Consider the following 17,040-nt stretch of genomic DNA (forward strand, 5'->3'; position numbering starts at 1 on the left):
GTCTTCAGGGATCTACTGAGCTCTGGAACAGCCAAGAACAATTCTCAGTGGGTGCTGAGAACAACAGTAGGAACCCTGTCAGGTCCACCCTCTGCCCCAGCTTCAGAGCTAGCACTTTTGGGAACTGGACAGGCAAGTTCTTTAACAAGTCTCCAGGTGACCATCACTCTGCTCATGTAGTGGAGGGGGCCTAAGAAGTGGGCTGGAAACAGCAGGATCCATCGACTGAGGCTTAATCTTGGCCTTCTGCACGAATTCATAGATAAACATGACGTCATGAGATGTCCCAGGTTAATACCAGAGCTGATTTCCCTGGAAAAGAACAGCTCCCGGCAGTACTGAGGGGCAGAGCTTTGGTGAGAGGGTTGACTTTGGATATGGCTGTACAGCACTTCAAGAAACATCAGGCACTTCGTGTTTCTTTGGGCGACTGTAGCTTCCCTGCGGCCCTGGGAAGGAGACCCCGTGACAGCCTCCTCCCTCGGGGCAGGAGAAGGGGGGGGGTGGACAGCTAACACAGCCAATCGAGATCCAACGCAACGCCCGTCTCTGCACCCACCTGTAGGTTACTGAGCCCTGCGTCCAGAGCGGGGTCCCTCTGGCCAGTACCAAGCGGGTAGGGAGCCCCCTCCCGACATCAAACGCGCAGGGTAGGGGCGGGCAGGGCTGGAACCTCTGACCAGCAAACGAGGCCAGGCCCCGCCTCCGCCCGCCCGCCCGCCCGCGCCCCCCGCCCGCGGCGCCCGCTCTGCAGTGCTCAGTCTCCAGCGTGCGTGGCTGCCAGCGGTCGCTGTGCCTCGGTGTCCCCAGCTAGTGCGACAGCGACACCAGCAGGGACCCACCCCCGACCCTGTGGCCCCCGAAGCCCTGTCCACGGTGAGTGCTGTAACTCCTGCCCAATGTCGTCAGACTGCCGTCGAGGCTTAACCTGCTTTTTACCACAGACAGACAGATGGACGGACGGACGGACGCGACCGTCCCCTCGGGCTTAGCCCCACCCCCACCCCTGGTTTCTGCACTACGCTCCCGGAGGAGCACGGGAATTGCTGGCGTCAGAAGCAAAGGGAAACTGAGGTCCTGGGGAAACTGAGGCCGCGCGTGCTCAGAGAGAGGGGCGGGGTCGCACGGCCCGCGTCTTAGGCTCTGAGCGCAGTAGAGGGCGCGGAAGGTCGGCACTGCAGAACGCCCCGGGGAGGGTGGAAGGGCGAGACCTCCGGACCCAGAGAGTGCACACCTTCAACCTCGGTTCCCACGAGACCGCCGCTGCTGAGCCACCTAACTGTAACCCCTCTTCCCAATAGAGGCCGCTGCCTAAAGCGGAGCTGGGGACCTCGGAGACGCCCTGCGGGGCTTCTCTGAGCAGGTTGAATCCCATCAAACCCCTAGCGCCCGTGTCCCTCCCACTTTCCGACGCTCCTTATTGAGACCTTTGCCCTCACTAACCTGAAATCCCTGCCAGGGTAAGCCTTATTCCTCCCTAGTGATCCAGGAATTCGGGCCCCACCATTTGGTCTGGGGTCTGACTCGTGTGTGTGTGTGTGTGTGTGTGTGTGTGTGTGTGTGTGGGGTGACAGAGAGACAGAGACAGAGAGAGAATCAGAGAGAAACAGACAGAAAGGAAGCAAGAGGAGTAAACCATAGCAGCTCCCAAACTCCCTTCAGACCTCCTGCCTTCAAGGAAAAGAAACCTCAACAGAACAGGGGAGGGTAACCACAGCTTCCCCCACCCCCATCATCAGAAACAGCCGATCAGGAGCAACTCAACAGAGACAGGTAAGTAGCAGGTAAGGCTCCTGGGAAGAGTGAAGCAGTCTCCACCTGTGGGGCCTGGAGAGCATCCACTTGCTGCCGGCCTCTGACCCCAGACGCTCTACTTCACTTACAGAAATCAAAGAGCAGACCCTCCCCCCCCCCCTTCTTGTGAATCAGAAGGGATGAGCTTGCAGCAGCATGTTTAACAGGTAGACCCGATGAGCTTCTGAGGCCATGGGGAGATCTGAGAATACAGGAAGACTTGGGTGGGGACTGGCCAGGAAGAGAGGAAAAGAAAAAAAAAAAAAAAGCAAAGGAGACCAAAGGAGATCATGGGACGCCATCTTATGACATGAATCTGCCCCAGTTTCTAGAGGTCTATAGACACTAAGGGTGTCCCATTCAGTGCTCTTGTGTTTGCTATGAACTGGAAGCCTAGGAAGACCCCTCCAGCCTTCTACTAAGCTGCCCTTAAATTCTCTGCCTCACTGCCCCCCAAGATCTTCAAATGGCTGTCTGGTAGGTGACAGCTTGGTGTGAGAGTCCAGGGTTAAACCCTGCCTCTGGACAGCTTACCTAATCCCAGACTGTGAATGCAGTGACCATAGCTTTGGATCAGACTCCACGTCATATGACAAGAGTTTCCTGGTGCATCCTTCCTTTGCTTAGTGGGCAGTTGGGAGCTATGGCTCTGGCCCTAGTGACTGAGTGTGAGCAGGCCTGTCGGCACATTCTGCTGAACTATCCAACCCTAGGAGGGACAGTGAAATACTGGACAGTGTCTGAGCTGTGCCTGCCAGAGAGACTGGGGTGGAGAGTGGGCTTTGGGGGGGGGTATCTTTGCCCTTAGCTCATTGCTGTCCCCTACAGGTTGAGGTTTAGAAATACACAGGCAGTAGTCAAACACAGGCAGGCTTTCCAGGGTAGAGGTGGAATGAGTCACCTGGCTGGCCACAGTCAGAGGCCTTTTTGACAGGTGTCTCTCAGGGACCGGGCTGTTGGGTCAGAGAAACTAACAGCTGCTGAAGCAGCCTAGGGTTTCCAAGGGGACCAGAGCTGTTTCTGGGCACCCAGATGAGCCATCTCTTACAGAGACTGGCTCTGATACACTGCTGTTAGCCTCATCCTAGCAACAGACCTGGGGGGGTGGTTTACAGCTGAACCCAAGCGCAGGACACCCCCGGAAAAGATAATGTTTGTACAGCAGAGCCTTAAATCCCAGGATACCACCTGCCGGTGGTGACCCTGGGCAAGTTCCCAAGCCCACACCTGTTTCCTTGTTTGACGCAGGGCAGGGGGCGCACCCCTTAGCACCCCTTAGCACCCCTCAGCACCCCTCAGCCCTGGCGCTGTCAGGTTACTTTCCTTCTGCGTCACATTTTTCTCTGGGACTGCAAGCCCCCGTGGCCCCGTCACACATAGATGCGGCTGGTGGTTGCCTTGGCAACAGCTCAAGAAGTGGCTGCTTTCCTGGCTTGGGGCGCAGGGGGGAGCAGCTCTCCTTTTAGTTAGGGAGGAGATGGGCTTGTGACACTTGGCCACCTGGGACCTCAGGACTGGCTGGATATGTGTTTCAAAAAGCTTACTGGGTCCCTACATTTGGGAGGAGGTTTGTGGGTCTTCTCCTCAGCGTGCACAGCCACCTGGCCTCCATCAGTCTGCAGCTCCGGGGGCCTCATCAGATAGGAACTCCTTGGAACAAAGGGGTCAGAATGCAGTACAGTGGAGGAATGCTGGCCTGAGCCAGTGGGGAGGGTGGAAACGGAAGTAGGGCGGAGGGCTCCCTGGCAGAAAGAAGCTGCATTCTCTGACTGCCAGAGACCCTGGGCCAGGAGCAGAACCTGCCGCGGAGTCCGTTTCCTGTCTTACGCAATGGAAATGACAGTCTCCTCTTGCAACTGGGTAGATGGGTACCAGTGCCCTGTAGTGGATGGCAGGCACAGATATCTTGTTAGTGAGCCAGCAAGACAGGGAGCCCAAGGAGTAGGTGCTGGTGATGTGGGATTGTTTTCCTAAGGGAAGAGAGAGGACCTCCCTGGGGTAGTGTGGGGAAGGCTCAGGCCCAGAAGTGGTTGTGTGACCCAGAGTGGGGGGCAGCAGGGTGACGTTGTAGAAACGGGCCACAGTATCATAGATGCTATACTAGCCTTAAACTTGGGTGCTAAGCAGAAGACTATGCGGATGTGGATGCCAGCAGATCTTCCTCCTTGATGTGGAAAGGATATGGAAACTCATCAAATCTAAGGGAAACAAGAATTCTCAGGTGAAAAAAAGAAAGGAAAAAGAAAGAAAAAAAAAGAAAAAAAAGAAAAAAAAAGCCGGGTGGTGGTGGCGCACTTCTTTAATCCTAGCACTTGGGAGGCAGAGGCAGGCGGATTTCTGAGTTCAAGAGTTCGAGGCTAGCCTGGTCTACAGAGTGAGTTCCAGGACAGCCAGGGCTACAGAGAGAAACCCTGTCTCGAAAATCCAAACCAAAAAAAAAAGAATTCTCAGGTGACCCTAGGCCTGCCTGCCACTCCAAATGGAGGGTGCACTTCTGGTACTCAGTCTCAGAATTGCCACTGTGATCCCTTGGTGTCCCAGCTACCTACCAGGGTTAAAGATATGTTCAGATCATACCCCTCCATCCCTAAACCTCAGCTTCAGAATAGGATGGTTGAGGGGAGGCCACAGGGTCAGCCTGGGCCTGGACTCCATTTGTGATTGCGAGACCACTCTCCTAGAGATGAAAACCAGGCTGCTTGGGCAGGATGCAGCAGGATGGCTTGGTTGCCACAGCAACAGGCAGGCAGCTGATTCGATGTGCTAGTTGACAGGGAGCTAAGGATGCAGCTGAATACTTCCAGCCTTTCCCAAATGAGACGCATGGGTTTGATGTTTTCCTTTTTACTGATTGTGGGGTTCAAACTCTACTTTGGGGGTACCAACCCCTTATGTTTTATTGGATGTATGTAAGGACCCCAGAGTAGCTCCCTCGTGAGCACCTTGGCCTCAGTGACAGCTGCCAAGCCTACCCTGGGCTTATGGGTGTAAGGGCCAAACCACAGACAAGTGCCCTACCTCACTGTTTTAGCCTCCTGCAGAGAAGGCCTAGGTACTATCTGTCCTGGCTCCAACTGCGCGAGGGTATTGGTAAGGAGACAGAAAACAGCCACATTCTGTCTGTCATACTTTCCTAGATGACTGGGACACAATACAGGTACCAGCCTTGGATGTGAGAACAGGACATATCTGTCTCTACTGAGAGCCCAGAAGTCCCTTCACACAGAGCACCAACTCTGCCTGGCACTTCTCCTTCTACCCCTGAGGGTGTCCGCCACTATCTCCCAAAGCTACTCTACAGGGGGCACAAAAGGCTATTAGGTCACTTATCCAGTGTGGCAGCAGAGTCCACAAAGCCCCTCTCCAGGGACCCAGCAGAATGCAGGGTGGTGGCAGGCCCCTGAGCCTTTAGCTACCCTCTGTTAGCCTGTACATGAGAGAACAGTTGAGCAACTAATGTACTTGCTACAGGTGTTTGCCATGTCAGCCTTGCTGGACATCAAGAGCAGCGTGCTCAGGCAGGTGCAGGTGTGCCCGTCCTTCCGCCGCAAGACAGAGCAGGAACCTGAGATCACAAACTCACAGGAGCCTCCCACGGGGGCCTGGTGAGTACCCTAGGGCCGACCCTGCAGGGCATGTATACCCGGCCTCCCTTCCCTAGCTGGCCTGTACGCTCATTTTCCACTTCGGATCCACGTGGGTGGGAAGAGGGACCGAGAGAGTCTGAACTCAAGGCCAAGATCACGATGGTTTCCCCCTTGATCCACTCTCCGTGAGATTCTGTTCTGAGCCAGGCTCTCTTCCAGGAAACCTGGGGATGGTGTGGAGTTCTTTGCCCACATGCGACTCATCCTGAAAAAGGGGGATGGCAGACAGGGCCTGCCATGTCCTGAGGTAAGAAATCCATTTCTGAAGGGCCTAAGGACTGCTACTCAGCACAGGCTATTTATTGTCCTAGGCCCTATCTGACTGCCCATGGCAAACCTCTAAGCTCCCACCTCCCTGAAGTACGTTTGTTCAGTCAGCTAGAGGGCGTCAGGGGCAGCTATGACTAAGCTCCACCCACCTTCACAGATCTTCACCTGCTACACTAACCCTCACAGGTTCTTCTTCGAAGTGGTTCGCCAGCCCCTGCTGAGCCTGTGGACCCCAATCGTGGCCTGAGAGCCCTGACCCAGGAGGAGGTAATGTGTGCGGGGTAGGAGGGGGGTGTCTAAGATCAAGGAGTGACTATAACTCCTTTCTCTAGGAATGTACCCGGGGTCTGGTGACAGGTGGGTAGTGTGGTTGAGTGAGCAGGAACAGAGGTGCCAAGGCTGGGCATCCAGTCAGCAGTGGGAAGAGCTACCTGGGGCTGAGGACTGGATGCACACAAGGGCAGGGCAGGAGCTGAGAAGCTCTGCTCTGGCTGGGAACTCAGGGCCTGTTTCCTGAAGGTGGAGATTCTCTATGAGGAGGCCTTATACACGGTCCTCCACCGGGCCGGCACCATGGGCCCCGACCAGGTAGATGATGAGGAGGTCCTGCTAAGCTACCTTCAGCAGGTGAGCAGGGCCCCACTCTGGGGAGGACTGAGGTGTGGTGTGTGTGTACAGGTGTGTGCGTGTGTTCTCCCGTGCACACACATACATACACACACCCTGTTGCCAGTATCACCTGGATGACACACAGAGTCACAGAATGCACACACCACAGTACGCTAGTGAATATACACAGGGGATAAAGACCTGGCTAGCCATGTAGACATATGTGCAGAGGATGCAAAACAGATAACTCAGAAATGATTAGAAACAGCTCACTGGCGCTCAGAGAATCAGGGAGTCCTCAGAGGACGTGTTTCACTCCCTCTGGTTTGTGCTCTGAATTATCCGTCGCTGCCCCAGTTTTTGTGCCATGCCCTCACCAGCTCACTCCTCTGGGTGCTCAGAACCATACACCAGCTGGACAGCGGCCTTTCCGGTGCTAGGGAAAGAGGGTTCACTCACTCCTCTGTGCATTCCTGAGACTCTCAGGCCAGCACCAGCCTCTCCTCAGGCTCCTATTTACCTGTCCACTACCCACAGGTGTTTGGCACCAGTTCTGAGGAGCACATGGAGGCCATCATGCGTGTGAAGAAGGCCAAGGTGAGGCTATGCCCACCCAAGCAGGTGCCAGCTGAGTGGAAACAGTGCTGGTGCGGCAGGGAGGGATGCCAGGGTGGCAGGGAAGTGAAAGACTGTGACATGCATGCTGAGGCTTCTTAGTCCTGTGAAATCCCCCAGTACCCTTCTGTTGACAGGCTCCCACATATGCGCTGAAAGTCTCTGTAATGCGTGCCAAGAACCTTCTGGCTAAAGACCCCAATGGTGAGTAGGTATCTGGCAGACCCTTGTAGTGCCTGGCAGCAGCTCCTGGAAGCTGTGGAGAGTGCAGAACATGGAGGCCAAGGGCTGAGGCACCTGCTCCATTTCAGGTTTCAGTGACCCATACTGCATGCTGGGCATCCTGCCGGCCTCAAGTGCCCCACAGGAGTCAAGCGGGCAGAAGGAGCAGCGCTTTGGCTTCCGCAAAGGCAGCAAGCGTAGCAACCCGCTGCCTGCCAAGTGTATCCAGGTCACGGAGGTCAAAAGCAGCACCTTGAATCCTGTCTGGAAAGAGCACTTCCTGTTGTAAGGCTCCTCCTACCCTGCTGATAGCCACATTCCTCAAATGATAGCCACTCATTAAGAGTTGCCCCAGGCAACTCTTAAGAGGGACTGGTAACAATAAACTGAGGCCCGCAGATGATGTATTGGCATGACCACATAGGTGGTAGCAGACAGAAGTTAGGGTGTGAGCTTGCAGTCTGTGTGGGGAAGCTGAACTTAACGGCTACTACCTGTTGCTCCTGGACATCACCTCAGTGCTGGACAGATGTGGCCTGGGACACAATGTCATAGACATTTCTGTTTTGTCTGCAGTGAAATTGACGATGTCAACACAGACCAGCTGCACCTGGACATCTGGTAGAGGACCCCGACTCTGCAGGGCATGGAGGGTGGTGGTATCTCTAGTTTGAGGAAGAATCAGGGAGGGGGGTTCTCAGAGCTGGACTCCAGTCAAGACATCCTCCACCTTCAGGGACCACGATGATGACGTATCCCTGGCAGAAGCATGCAGGAAGCTGAATGAAGTTATTGGCCTGAAGGGCATGACCAGGTATGGGGTGGGGGAGGGGAACGTAATAACCCTAGACCGGTGCATACAGCGTAGCCACAGCAGCCAGTAGCTTTCCAGGACCACCAGAGTGACACTGCCTTGCTGTCCACCCTGTTGTGCCCAGATACTTCAAACAGATTGTCAAGTCGGCCCGTGCAAATGGGACAGCAGGACCCACTGAGGACCACACTGATGACTTTCTGGGGTGCCTCAACATCCCTATTCGGGTGTGTGAGGAGGGATGGGACGGAGCCATGGGATGTGTGTGCTGCCCCAGGATGCTTGGTGGGTGCGTGGGAGGTGCCCCAGGATTCTTGGGCATCTCCAGTGGCAGGATCCTATGACTCCCATGGCACATTCCCCTCTGTTGTGACTGGAGGAGGTGGGCTACACAGCATTCTGGGGTCCCAGAGGGTAGTTAGCCCTGTTTTGTCTTTACTGGGATTTGATAGCACTGTACTGCTGAGCTATATATACTCCAGCCATATGTGACAGGGTGGGAAAGGAGAGGGGTATTACATCTTCCCACCCTCGCCCCTCTCAGGAGGTGCCTGTGGCAGGTGCTGACCGCTGGTTTAAGCTGGAACCACGCTCCAGTGCCTCCCGTGTTCAGGGAGACTGCCACCTGGTCCTGAAGCTGATCACTACCCAGGTGGGAAGCCATGGGGAACCACATCTGCACCCCTGCCTTCAAGGCTCAGGCGGAGCTGATGATAGACCTCAGGTTCTGCCTTGCAGAGGGACACTGTTATGAGTCAGCGCGGACGCTCGGGCTTCCTGTCGTACCTGCTGCTCCTCAGCCGTGTGCTGCGGTTTGAGCATCGTGTGGAGGAGGTAGTGGGTACCCTTGGGCTGCTGAGTAGAGTAAGAGCCTAGAGCAGGGATGGAGGGGCTCTCTGGCCTCTGCCCATCCCTGGATTCCTTCTCCAGCCCAATTCCAGTAGTTGGCGTGGCGAGCTTAGTGGGCCCGGGACCACAGTCCTTTGTCTGCACGGAGCCCAAAGCAATCTGTCCCCATTGCAGCTGGCGGTGCTGTGAGTAGGCAGGGTGGCCCTTGTGGGTGGAGCCTCCTGAGAAGTGGGTGGAGCATGGGAAAAGGCAGTGCTATGGGGTGGGCCTGTTATGCAAGAGCAGATCACAAGCTTGGGCTCCTACAGGCACTGGCAAGTCAGTAGCCGTCACCATCAGACACGGACCCTGGACTATGGGTACCTGCTGGGGCTGCTGGAAGACGTGCAGGCACACTGGGAGGAGGCAGCGTCACTGCCCCAGGAGCAGGTAGCCATGGTCATTGCCACAGAGCTATTAGAAAAGAGCTCACTCAGAGCCAAGGGAAAGAGACCTGCCCTCACAGGGTCTGACAACACACTGTGCAGTAAGGAAGCGATGTTTGTAATGGAGTAACCTTGGACGGCTATCACAAAGCTCAGACTGGGCTAAGGGCAATGCCTCTGAGGTGGCAAGTGTCTGAACAGCAGGCCTAAGCAGGTGCTGGCAGTATGGGGCAGAGGGGACAGGAGCTGTAAGGCACTGTGACTCACGGGTGCAGTAAGGAGAATGGAACGGGCCTTGAGAAGGGACGGGGGTAGCTACACGAAGCGGCGCTTTTTCTGTATCTCTGAGCAAAGCCACCTTGAATCTTGACCCTGGTTTGACCCTGGCTTGACCCATTCCTTGCAGGAGGAGAGCCTGGCTGACAGCTTTTCTGCCTTCTCGGAGTTCGGGCTGAAACTGCTGCGCCAGCTCCGAGATTACTTCCCTGCCACCAACAGCACGGCTGTGTATCGCCTGGAGCTGCTGCTCAAGTGGGTGTCACAGAGCAGGGCCAGGGACCTGAAGGACTGGGGGTTGGGGCCGGGGTCTCCTCAGTTGGCTGTCCTCCCCAGGTGCCTGGAGAAGCTACAGCTCTTCCAGCCAGCCTTTGAGATCTGCCCCTTTGAGACAGAGCTCAGCATGGACATTGCTGCCGCCCTGAAGGTATGTCTGGATCCATCTTGGCCTCCTTCCCTTGTCCCCTGACAGGGCTTGCTCCTGTTCAGAGTCCCTTAACCTGACTCTTCCCTTCCATCCACTCTGTTGTCTTTACTGGCTGCTGCTATAGCGAGGCAACCGTGAGTGGTACGACCAGCTCCTGAACACCAAGAGTCCCCGAGAGCAGGTGTGGCTCTAGACAGCCTGGATGGGAGGTACAGGGGTTGGGGATACATAGGTCACATAGGTCACTCCAAGCCTGGCTTTCTTGCAGCCAGGGCCACAGCGCCTAGCGGGGCTGGTTGAGCTTGCAGATATCATCTATGAGGATTTGCAGTCCTGCTACGGGGTCTATGCCAGCCTCTTCCATGGGTAGGCTCTTCCCCTGGTTGATGGTAGTAGGCCAGAATGGGCTATGGGGTTGGTAGGACTGGCTAGTGGGGAACAGGAGGCTGAGGCGTGTCTTTTGCAGTATCCTGAAGGTGGACTTCTTCACCCTTACCTTCCGGCAGCTGGAACGTCTGGTGAGGGGGGAGTCCTTTACCCTGGGTGCCTGTGGGTACTGGAAACCGGGGAGAAGTCCCTGGTTAAGAGGGTGCCTAGATTTACTTTGGCAGCAGCCTAATACCACCATCTGAGGCAGGTGGCTGAGGAGGCATGGGTGCTGACAGAGGAGCTAAGCCCCAAGATGAACTTAGAGGTGGCCTCAGGGCTCTTTGAGCTCTACCTGACCCTGGCAGACACCCAGCGCTTCTGGAGCTGCATCCCTGGACGGTGGGTACCCCCAAACTCGGACCAGTATCCTCTTAGGTTTGAATGTGGAGAGCTCTGGGTGAAAGTACGTGAGCCTTGATGGGTTCTGAGTGAGTGTTCTCTGCAGGGAGAGCCGCTCCCTGGCTCTGGCTGGCATCCACACCCCATTTCTGCCCGCTGTGAAGCTCTGGCTACAGGTGCTGCGGGACCAGGCCAAGTGGCGCCTTCAGGGAGCTGTGGATGTCGACACAGTGAGTGTGTGCCCAGATGCATGGTGCTGCCTCATCCTGTCCCCCCCGCAACACCAGCACTCTCTGCCTTTGTAGCTGGAGCCTGTGGATGCGGCTTCCAAACACAGCAGCTCTGCGGCCACTGCCAGCCTCTGCCTTAGTCACATCCAGGAGCTCTGGGTCCGCCTGGCTTGGCCTGACCCTGCCCAGGCCCAGGGGCTAGGCACTCAGCTCAGCCAGGTACATGGGCTAGGGTTATACAGGGAGTAGATGGGGTAGGGGCAGGGTCTCAAACTCCCAGCCCATCTCCTGCCCCAGGACATGTGTGAGGCCTCCCTCTTCTACACGGAACTGCTGAGGAAGAAGGTGGACACCCAGCCAGGGGCTGCTGGTGAGGCAGTGAGTGAGCAGGTGAGAGGCTGGGTGTCAGGTGAGGCCACCAGGTGGCTGGGTGCCCTTCCCCTCGGCCCCCTCCCATAACTGCCCAGCTGCCCCTGGTCACACCTTTCCAGCTCTGCGTGGTGCTCAACAACGTGGAGTTGGTGCGCAGAGCTTCAGGGCAGGCACTAAGAGGACTGGCGTGGTCTGAAGGGGCCAGTGGGCTGGAGGGAGTACTCCCCCGCCCTCTACTCAGCTGCATACAGGCCCTGGATGAAGACCTTCAGCGGGAGGCCCACACTGTGACAGCACACTTGACTTCCAAGGTGGGTAGAGGGGTGGGGCCCGGGACTGTACCCATGAGAGGACTATTATTGAGTCCCGCTCTTGTTCTGAGCACCACCCCTCTCTCAGATGGTGGCGGACATCAGGAAGTACGTGCAGCACATCAGTCTGTCCCCTGACTCTATTCAGAATGATGAGGTAAGTAGACCAGAGCAGCAGGGAGTGCGGATGCAGGGGACAGGCTGGAGTCCAGCTCGGGCAGCCCTGAGGACTCCTGCCTGCAGGCTGTGGCCCCACTACTGAAGTACCTAGATGAGAAGCTGGCCTTGCTGAATGACTCGCTGGTGAAGGAGAACCTGAGCAGGTACCAGCTAGGCAGTAGGGTAGGTGGGGTGGTGCTGGTCCAGGGAGTCACCCCGGTAATGTCCCTCCAGGGTGCTAGAAGCCCTCTGGGAGCTCCTTCTCCAGGCCATTCTCCAGGCGCTGAGCGCCAATAGGGATGTCTCTGCTGATTTCTATGGACGCTTCCATTTCACACTGGAGGTAAGGTCACGAGGAGCTCTCAGGCCCATCTCCCCAAAGTCCTCTCCTGGCTGCCCCTGTAGACACTAAACCTCTGCACAGGTAACTCCACAGCTGTGCTGGCATTGTCCTACAGCCCAAATAGCCTAGGAGCATCTGTTCTCATAGTTATCCGGTCTCCGCTTGCTGCCCTTTCCCAGGCCTCCTGGGGGTGTCTGAGGCACTTCCAATTTGAGAAGTGGCTTTGCCTTGCCTCCTAAGGCCCCGTGCTTTCTGAATCCACAGGTCTTCAGCACAGGCCAACCTCTGACAACCCTCTCTTCTTTCCCTGTTGTAGGCTCTGGTCAGTTTCTTCCATGCTGAGGGCCAGGGGCTGCCCCTGGAGAACCTGAGGGATGGAAGCTACAAGGTGAGCGGTGCCTTCTGCAGGAACAAGTTCAGCTTGCTGCCCTGTAGTGGGCATCCCTGTGTTGGTGAAACCAGATGGCCACGAGGCAGTTCAGATGACTCTGTGAAGACACTTATGTTGTGCTGCCAGAGACCAGAGTTACTAGTGCCAGCTTCCCTTGCAGAGGCTGGAGGAGGAGCTTCGGCTACACAAATGCTCCACCCGAGAGTGTATTGAGCAGTTTTACCTGGACAAGCTCAAGCAGGTGGGCCTGTCATTGTCTATCCCCAGGCCTGCTCTGAGAGCCAGCTTCATTCACTGGCTTTTTCCACTGGCCTTTCCCACAGAGGTCTCTGGAGCAGAACCGGTTTGGGCGCCTGACTGTCCGGTGTCATTATGAAGCAGCCGAGCAGCGGCTAGCTGTGGAGGTGCTCCATGGCGCGGACTTACTGCCTTTGGATGCCAATGGTGAGGCAGAGCAACCGCGGGTGGGGGTGGGGGGCAGGGAGACACTTGGCTCACAGTGTATCTTCTAGGCCTGAGCGATCCCTTTGTGATTGTGGAGCTTGGTCCACCACACCTCTTCCCACTGGTCCGCAGCCAGAGGACCCAAGTCAAAGCTCGGACACTGCACCCGGTGTATGATGAGCTCTTCCACTTGTGAGTGCCTGTCTGGCCTGCTGTGCCCTCTGTCTGTGCTGTATGGCCACAGCAGGCTCCTGACTGCCCTGTTCACAGCTCTGTGCCTGCGGAGGCATGCCGCCGCCGCGGAGCCTGTGTGCTGTTCACGGTTATGGACCACGACTGGCTGTCCACCAATGACTTTGCTGGGGAAGCAGCCCTTGGTCTGGGTGGTGTCAGTGGCATCGCAAGGCCGCATGTGGGAGGGGGCATGAGGCCGGGTCAGCCCATCACACTACACCTGCGCAGGCCCAGAGCTCAGGGTGAGTGAGAGTCTATGGGGTCGGGGGTTCTGGGGCTGGCCTAAACTGGCTTCTCATGCCCACCTGCACGTCCACCTACAGTGAGGTCTGCACTGCGGATGCTCGAAGGCCGCACCAACAGAGAAGCACAGGAGTTTGTCAAGAAACTCAAGGAGCTGGAGAAGTGCATGGAGGCTGACCTCTGAGCACCCTGATGGGCACAGCCCTGGCTCTCCCCATTTCCCTGTGGGGCCCACTTTGTGAAGCAACGGCTTCTGGGGGCCCCTCACTTACCATGTGATCTGCCTGCTCTGGTTGGACCCCGTGGCTTCTGTCTGCCTTGGCTGTGTCTTTTGGTGTGTGCTGTGAACCCTTTGTGCCCCAGCATGCCCCACCCAGAATATGGGCAGCCAACTCAGTGGGATTGGCCAGCATCTGCCCTGGACACAGAGCAGGGCAGATGAGACCGATGCTAGTGGGCTCTCCTCCCTGGAGCAGTGGTCATATGCTCTCAGAGGACTCTGCCCTCTAGAGGCCACTGGGGAGTACCTAGAGGAGACATTTATGGTCACAGCTAGGGAGTAGCAGCCACTACAATGGTGGAGGCCAATGTTGCAGTTCACACACCATGGTAACCATCATTTGGCTTGATGAGAAATAATTTGTGCCTCATGACAAGCAGTGTCACTGGGGAAGCCTCTCCTAGAGAAAGCCCTGCCCTGCTCCCTAAGGAAAAGGCCTCCATAGGCAGAGGCAAGAATGTCGGGATAAGCTGGGAAGCTACCAGGCAGAGGGTGAGGGTCAGAGTTTCTACTGCTTGAAGCTTCTCTCTCCTGGATATGGACTCTACCCACAGCAGGTGAGCAAGGGGCCAGCTGAGGATTCCTTGTGTTCTGGTCTCAGCCTGGCTCCTGGGCCCAGGAGAGTTTCTCCCATAGTCACCATAAGGAAAGGGAATTGCCCACAGTTGGAGCTTAGGGTTAAGGGCTCTATGGCTAGCTGCTCAGATATCCCTTGACGCATCTGTGCCCATACCAGACTTACCTCATAGACCAGATCCACCCGGGTAGACTTCCCTAGCGCTTAGCCAAGTACAGAGAAACAGACCCATAGTAGGGCCCCCTCCTTGGTTTTATTGAAAGCACTAAGGCAGGACTCCAAACAAGGCTGTCACAGAATTGTCCTGACAGGCCTGTCCATCCCCACTGCCACTTCTGAATAATGCACATCAGCTTCAATAATATGTTTGCAACCTCAGTCTCTCTGTCGTTTCTTGATTCCTTTCCAAACTTCAGTGGAATCTCTGGCCGGAGCCTCTTGTTCTGGGGTCTCTTCTGCTTCAGAGTAGCTCCGGTCTCCTCCATTAACACCAAGTGCTTGTTCCTCACACTCATCACTGTCCTCCCCAGAACCTTCACTGTGGCCCTCAGACTCGTCAGTGTCATCCATGTCCACAGGCAGCCTGGAAGGGAGGAATGGACCATGGTACAGACACAGGCCAGTACAAGGTTATATTCCCTATTAGGCTCAGCAGAGAAGCCCTCAAGCAGAGGATGCTCTGAGCCCAACCCCCTCCAGCAAGCAGCTGCTTTATACTTCGTAATCACCTCCAGGCCTTGTTCAAAAAGCCACATCTACAAGGCAGGAGGAATTGGGCCAAGGTTCCAGAAGCAAACGGGGCTTGAGCCATCACTAAAGTGTAGTCTCACAGAACCTACCGGGTGCTGGCCACAGGCCTGTTGAGGTTTGCAAACTCCCGCCCTGAGTCCACGTCAAAGGGATCTGAACATAGAGAGGAAGGTAGCCTCTGAGTAATTTCAGGGTAGAGCCAAGCCAGTAGCTCTAGGCTCCTATGGCCCTGGAGGGGCTTGGTTGCTTCCCTGGGGCTCCCAACCATGCCAGGCCTCACCAATGTCCTCCTCAGGGGTGTCCTTGGTGCTAGCCAAGTATCCTTGTTCAGCCTGCAGCACCTCCTCCGGGCCGCGGCAGGCTGCGTACTTATCCAGGAGCTGTCTGTTCAGGTCCAGGAAGCCCTTGCCCCACTTAAACTTCTGAAGCAAAATGACAGCAAGGTCTGAAAAGCCTATTGGAACAAAAACCAAAAAGATGCCTGGGACACCTATAGAGAGCACAATTGTATGACCCTGCCTGCTAAGTGCACCTGCTATCCCAGGAAGCTGTCACCTCCTCTACAGTTCCCAAGGTCCCTCTCACTCACTCATTCCTATAATCCTACTATACTAGTCTCTGTGTCTTATGGGGTATCCACTGTGGCCCACACAACATCCAGGAGAGGCAGCTGTCTATTTGGCCTCTACCTCCGCTTCATAAGGTCAAAGCTGTATGGCTAATGGCTCTCAATATATTCTCCTCACACCCCACCTCCCCCCACCCTTGCTCAGAATCTGAGTCTCTGGATGGGGGACTGGTCGGGGGGCAGGCAGAGTCAGGCCCCAGACTGCCAGGCCAGGCTCCTGTCAGACCCAAAACTCACCTACGATGCAGAAGGCAGCAGCAAAAGCTTCCACACAGGAGAGTTTGCAGGGCCGGCCATAGTTTACAGGGTTGGCGGCTACGAGGTAAGGCAGGAGACGCAAGTGGCTCCCTCGCATCTTCCCAAAGGGTGTCTCTTCCAGTTTGGCCCAGGAGCAGTCTATGACAGCGACCCCTGACTGTGCCACCAACTGTCTGTCAGAGAGTGTAGGGTAGGTTCTGGGGCCCCAAATAAGGCATGTCCTTGGAGACGGACTTCACTATAGATGAGATATCAATATCACTCTGCTATTTCCAAACTACGGTTTATTGCAGTGGCACAAAGAGCCCTTAGTAACAAGCAAGCTTAGTGGCAGCAGTTGAGGGTAGCTGCATAATGTTTACTTTACACAACAAATGTTTCTCCTAGGCTTTTCTACACTTTAGCCTTGCTGTATAAAAAGGGTCACGTTAGATACAACTCTGCCCATGAGAAAGACGTGGACATCCAAGACCAATAAGCAAGGCGTGAAGAAAATGATACTCCGGATACTGGAAGGTTTAACAAAGACAAGATGATGTGGAGAGCATCCCAACCCCTCTCCGATCCCTCCCCGATCCCCAGGTGTCTACCTGTCTGCCGGAGACACGTACTGAGTGCCTACCGGGCTGAGCACCAGACCGCCAAATCTTTGATTTAGGCGCAGGCAACGCACCAGACCCAGACGGGCCAGTTTGCGGCCCGTGCAGCGCTTGGGGTCGCAGTGGCCAAGTTCCCACATAGCCAAGGCACAAGGCAGCGTCGTTGGGCCCGGGCCGCTCTGGTCCTCGGTCTCCTCATGCTGTACGGATGCTACAAAGAGAAAGAAAGACGGGTCCTCAGTGCCTGCTCCCAGGCCCGACCCGCTGCTCCGCCTGCTTCGAACTCACCGCGCAGCGCAGCGCCCACCTCCTCAGCGAAAGCATCCAGAGAGCGGCCGGGGGGTCGCCGAACACGACCGCTCTCTGTCCTGGACCCGCGAGCGACCTTCTTACGGCCCATAGTGTTAGATGAAATCCTCAGCTCCAGGGTTTGTTCGAGAGCGTGTGCGCGTGCGCGCTCGCACAGCTTCCGGTTTTGAGTTAAGTCAGTTCCTGCTGTCGCTCA

At 56.1% G+C, this 17,040-nt stretch overlaps 2 protein-coding genes across 4 annotated transcripts; one reads left to right on the forward strand and one right to left on the reverse strand.

Annotated features, from left to right (window-relative positions):
* Nucleotides 1-791: 791 nt before the first annotated feature.
* Baiap3 (BAI1 associated protein 3) lies at nucleotides 792-14,678 on the forward strand. 2 transcript variants are annotated; one of them, XM_028760880.1, is made up of 33 exons: nucleotides 792-876; nucleotides 5,266-5,399; nucleotides 5,601-5,688; nucleotides 5,898-5,978; nucleotides 6,231-6,338; nucleotides 6,858-6,917; nucleotides 7,073-7,139; nucleotides 7,247-7,442; nucleotides 7,734-7,778; nucleotides 7,894-7,971; nucleotides 8,096-8,198; nucleotides 8,516-8,623; nucleotides 8,710-8,805; nucleotides 8,902-9,005; nucleotides 9,129-9,249; nucleotides 9,652-9,776; nucleotides 9,858-9,948; nucleotides 10,073-10,129; nucleotides 10,217-10,314; nucleotides 10,415-10,466; nucleotides 10,586-10,716; nucleotides 10,823-10,946; nucleotides 11,244-11,336; nucleotides 11,438-11,629; nucleotides 11,718-11,786; nucleotides 11,873-11,952; nucleotides 12,023-12,131; nucleotides 12,448-12,519; nucleotides 12,683-12,763; nucleotides 12,846-12,966; nucleotides 13,035-13,158; nucleotides 13,237-13,442; nucleotides 13,524-14,678. In XM_028760880.1, exons 2-33 carry the CDS (start codon nucleotides 5,275-5,277, stop codon nucleotides 13,625-13,627), a joined length of 3,309 nt encoding a protein of 1,102 aa, XP_028616713.1. In that variant the 5' UTR covers nucleotides 792-876; nucleotides 5,266-5,274; the 3' UTR covers nucleotides 13,628-14,678. The 2 variants fall into 2 exon arrangements, with proteins under 2 accessions (XP_028616713.1, XP_028616714.1); XM_028760881.1 differs by lacking the exon at nucleotides 792-876 and adding an exon at nucleotides 11,022-11,165 and having other exon boundaries at nucleotides 5,222-5,399.
* Tsr3 (TSR3 ribosome maturation factor) lies at nucleotides 14,514-17,000 on the reverse strand. Of its 2 annotated transcripts, none has more exons than XM_028760883.1 (6): nucleotides 16,843-16,956; nucleotides 16,527-16,746; nucleotides 15,916-16,109; nucleotides 15,331-15,504; nucleotides 15,140-15,203; nucleotides 14,514-14,883 (listed from the first exon to the last, which is right to left on the reverse strand). In XM_028760883.1, exons 2-6 carry the CDS (start codon nucleotides 16,673-16,675, stop codon nucleotides 14,676-14,678), a joined length of 789 nt encoding a protein of 262 aa, XP_028616716.1. In that variant the 5' UTR covers nucleotides 16,676-16,746; nucleotides 16,843-16,956; the 3' UTR covers nucleotides 14,514-14,675. The 2 variants fall into 2 exon arrangements, with proteins under 2 accessions (XP_028616716.1, XP_028616715.1); XM_028760882.1 differs by having other exon boundaries at nucleotides 14,534-14,883; nucleotides 16,824-17,000.
* Between the last annotated feature and the right edge of the window lie 40 nt (nucleotides 17,001-17,040).

This window comes from Grammomys surdaster, unplaced genomic scaffold (genome assembly GCF_004785775.1).
Source record: "Grammomys surdaster isolate TR1022 unplaced genomic scaffold, NIH_TR_1.0 126612, whole genome shotgun sequence".
NCBI classification, from domain to species: domain Eukaryota; kingdom Metazoa; phylum Chordata; class Mammalia; order Rodentia; family Muridae; genus Grammomys; species Grammomys surdaster.

Bases quoted from the DNA above. Each gene is read 5' to 3' on its own strand.
- Baiap3 (XM_028760881.1), top strand. From the start codon at position 5,251: ATGTACTTGCTACAGGTGTTTGCCATGTCAGCCTTGCTGGACATCAAG. The intron at 6,339-6,857 runs GTGAGCAGGGCC...CACTACCCACAG, and splicing joins TGCTAAGCTACCTTCAGCAG to GTGTTTGGCACCAGTTCTGA. The intron at 8,624-8,709 runs GTGGGAAGCCAT...TCTGCCTTGCAG, and splicing joins TGAAGCTGATCACTACCCAG to AGGGACACTGTTATGAGTCA.
- Tsr3 (XM_028760882.1), bottom strand. From the start codon at position 16,935: ATGGGCCGTAAGAAGGTCGCTCGCGGGTCCAGGACAGAGAGCGGTCGT. The intron at 16,110-16,526 runs GTAGACACCTGG...ACTCTCTGACAG, and splicing joins TACGTGTCTCCGGCAGACAG to ACAGTTGGTGGCACAGTCAG. The intron at 14,884-15,139 runs GTAGGTTCTGTG...CCTCCCTTCCAG, and splicing joins AGGCCTGTGGCCAGCACCCG to GCTGCCTGTGGACATGGATG.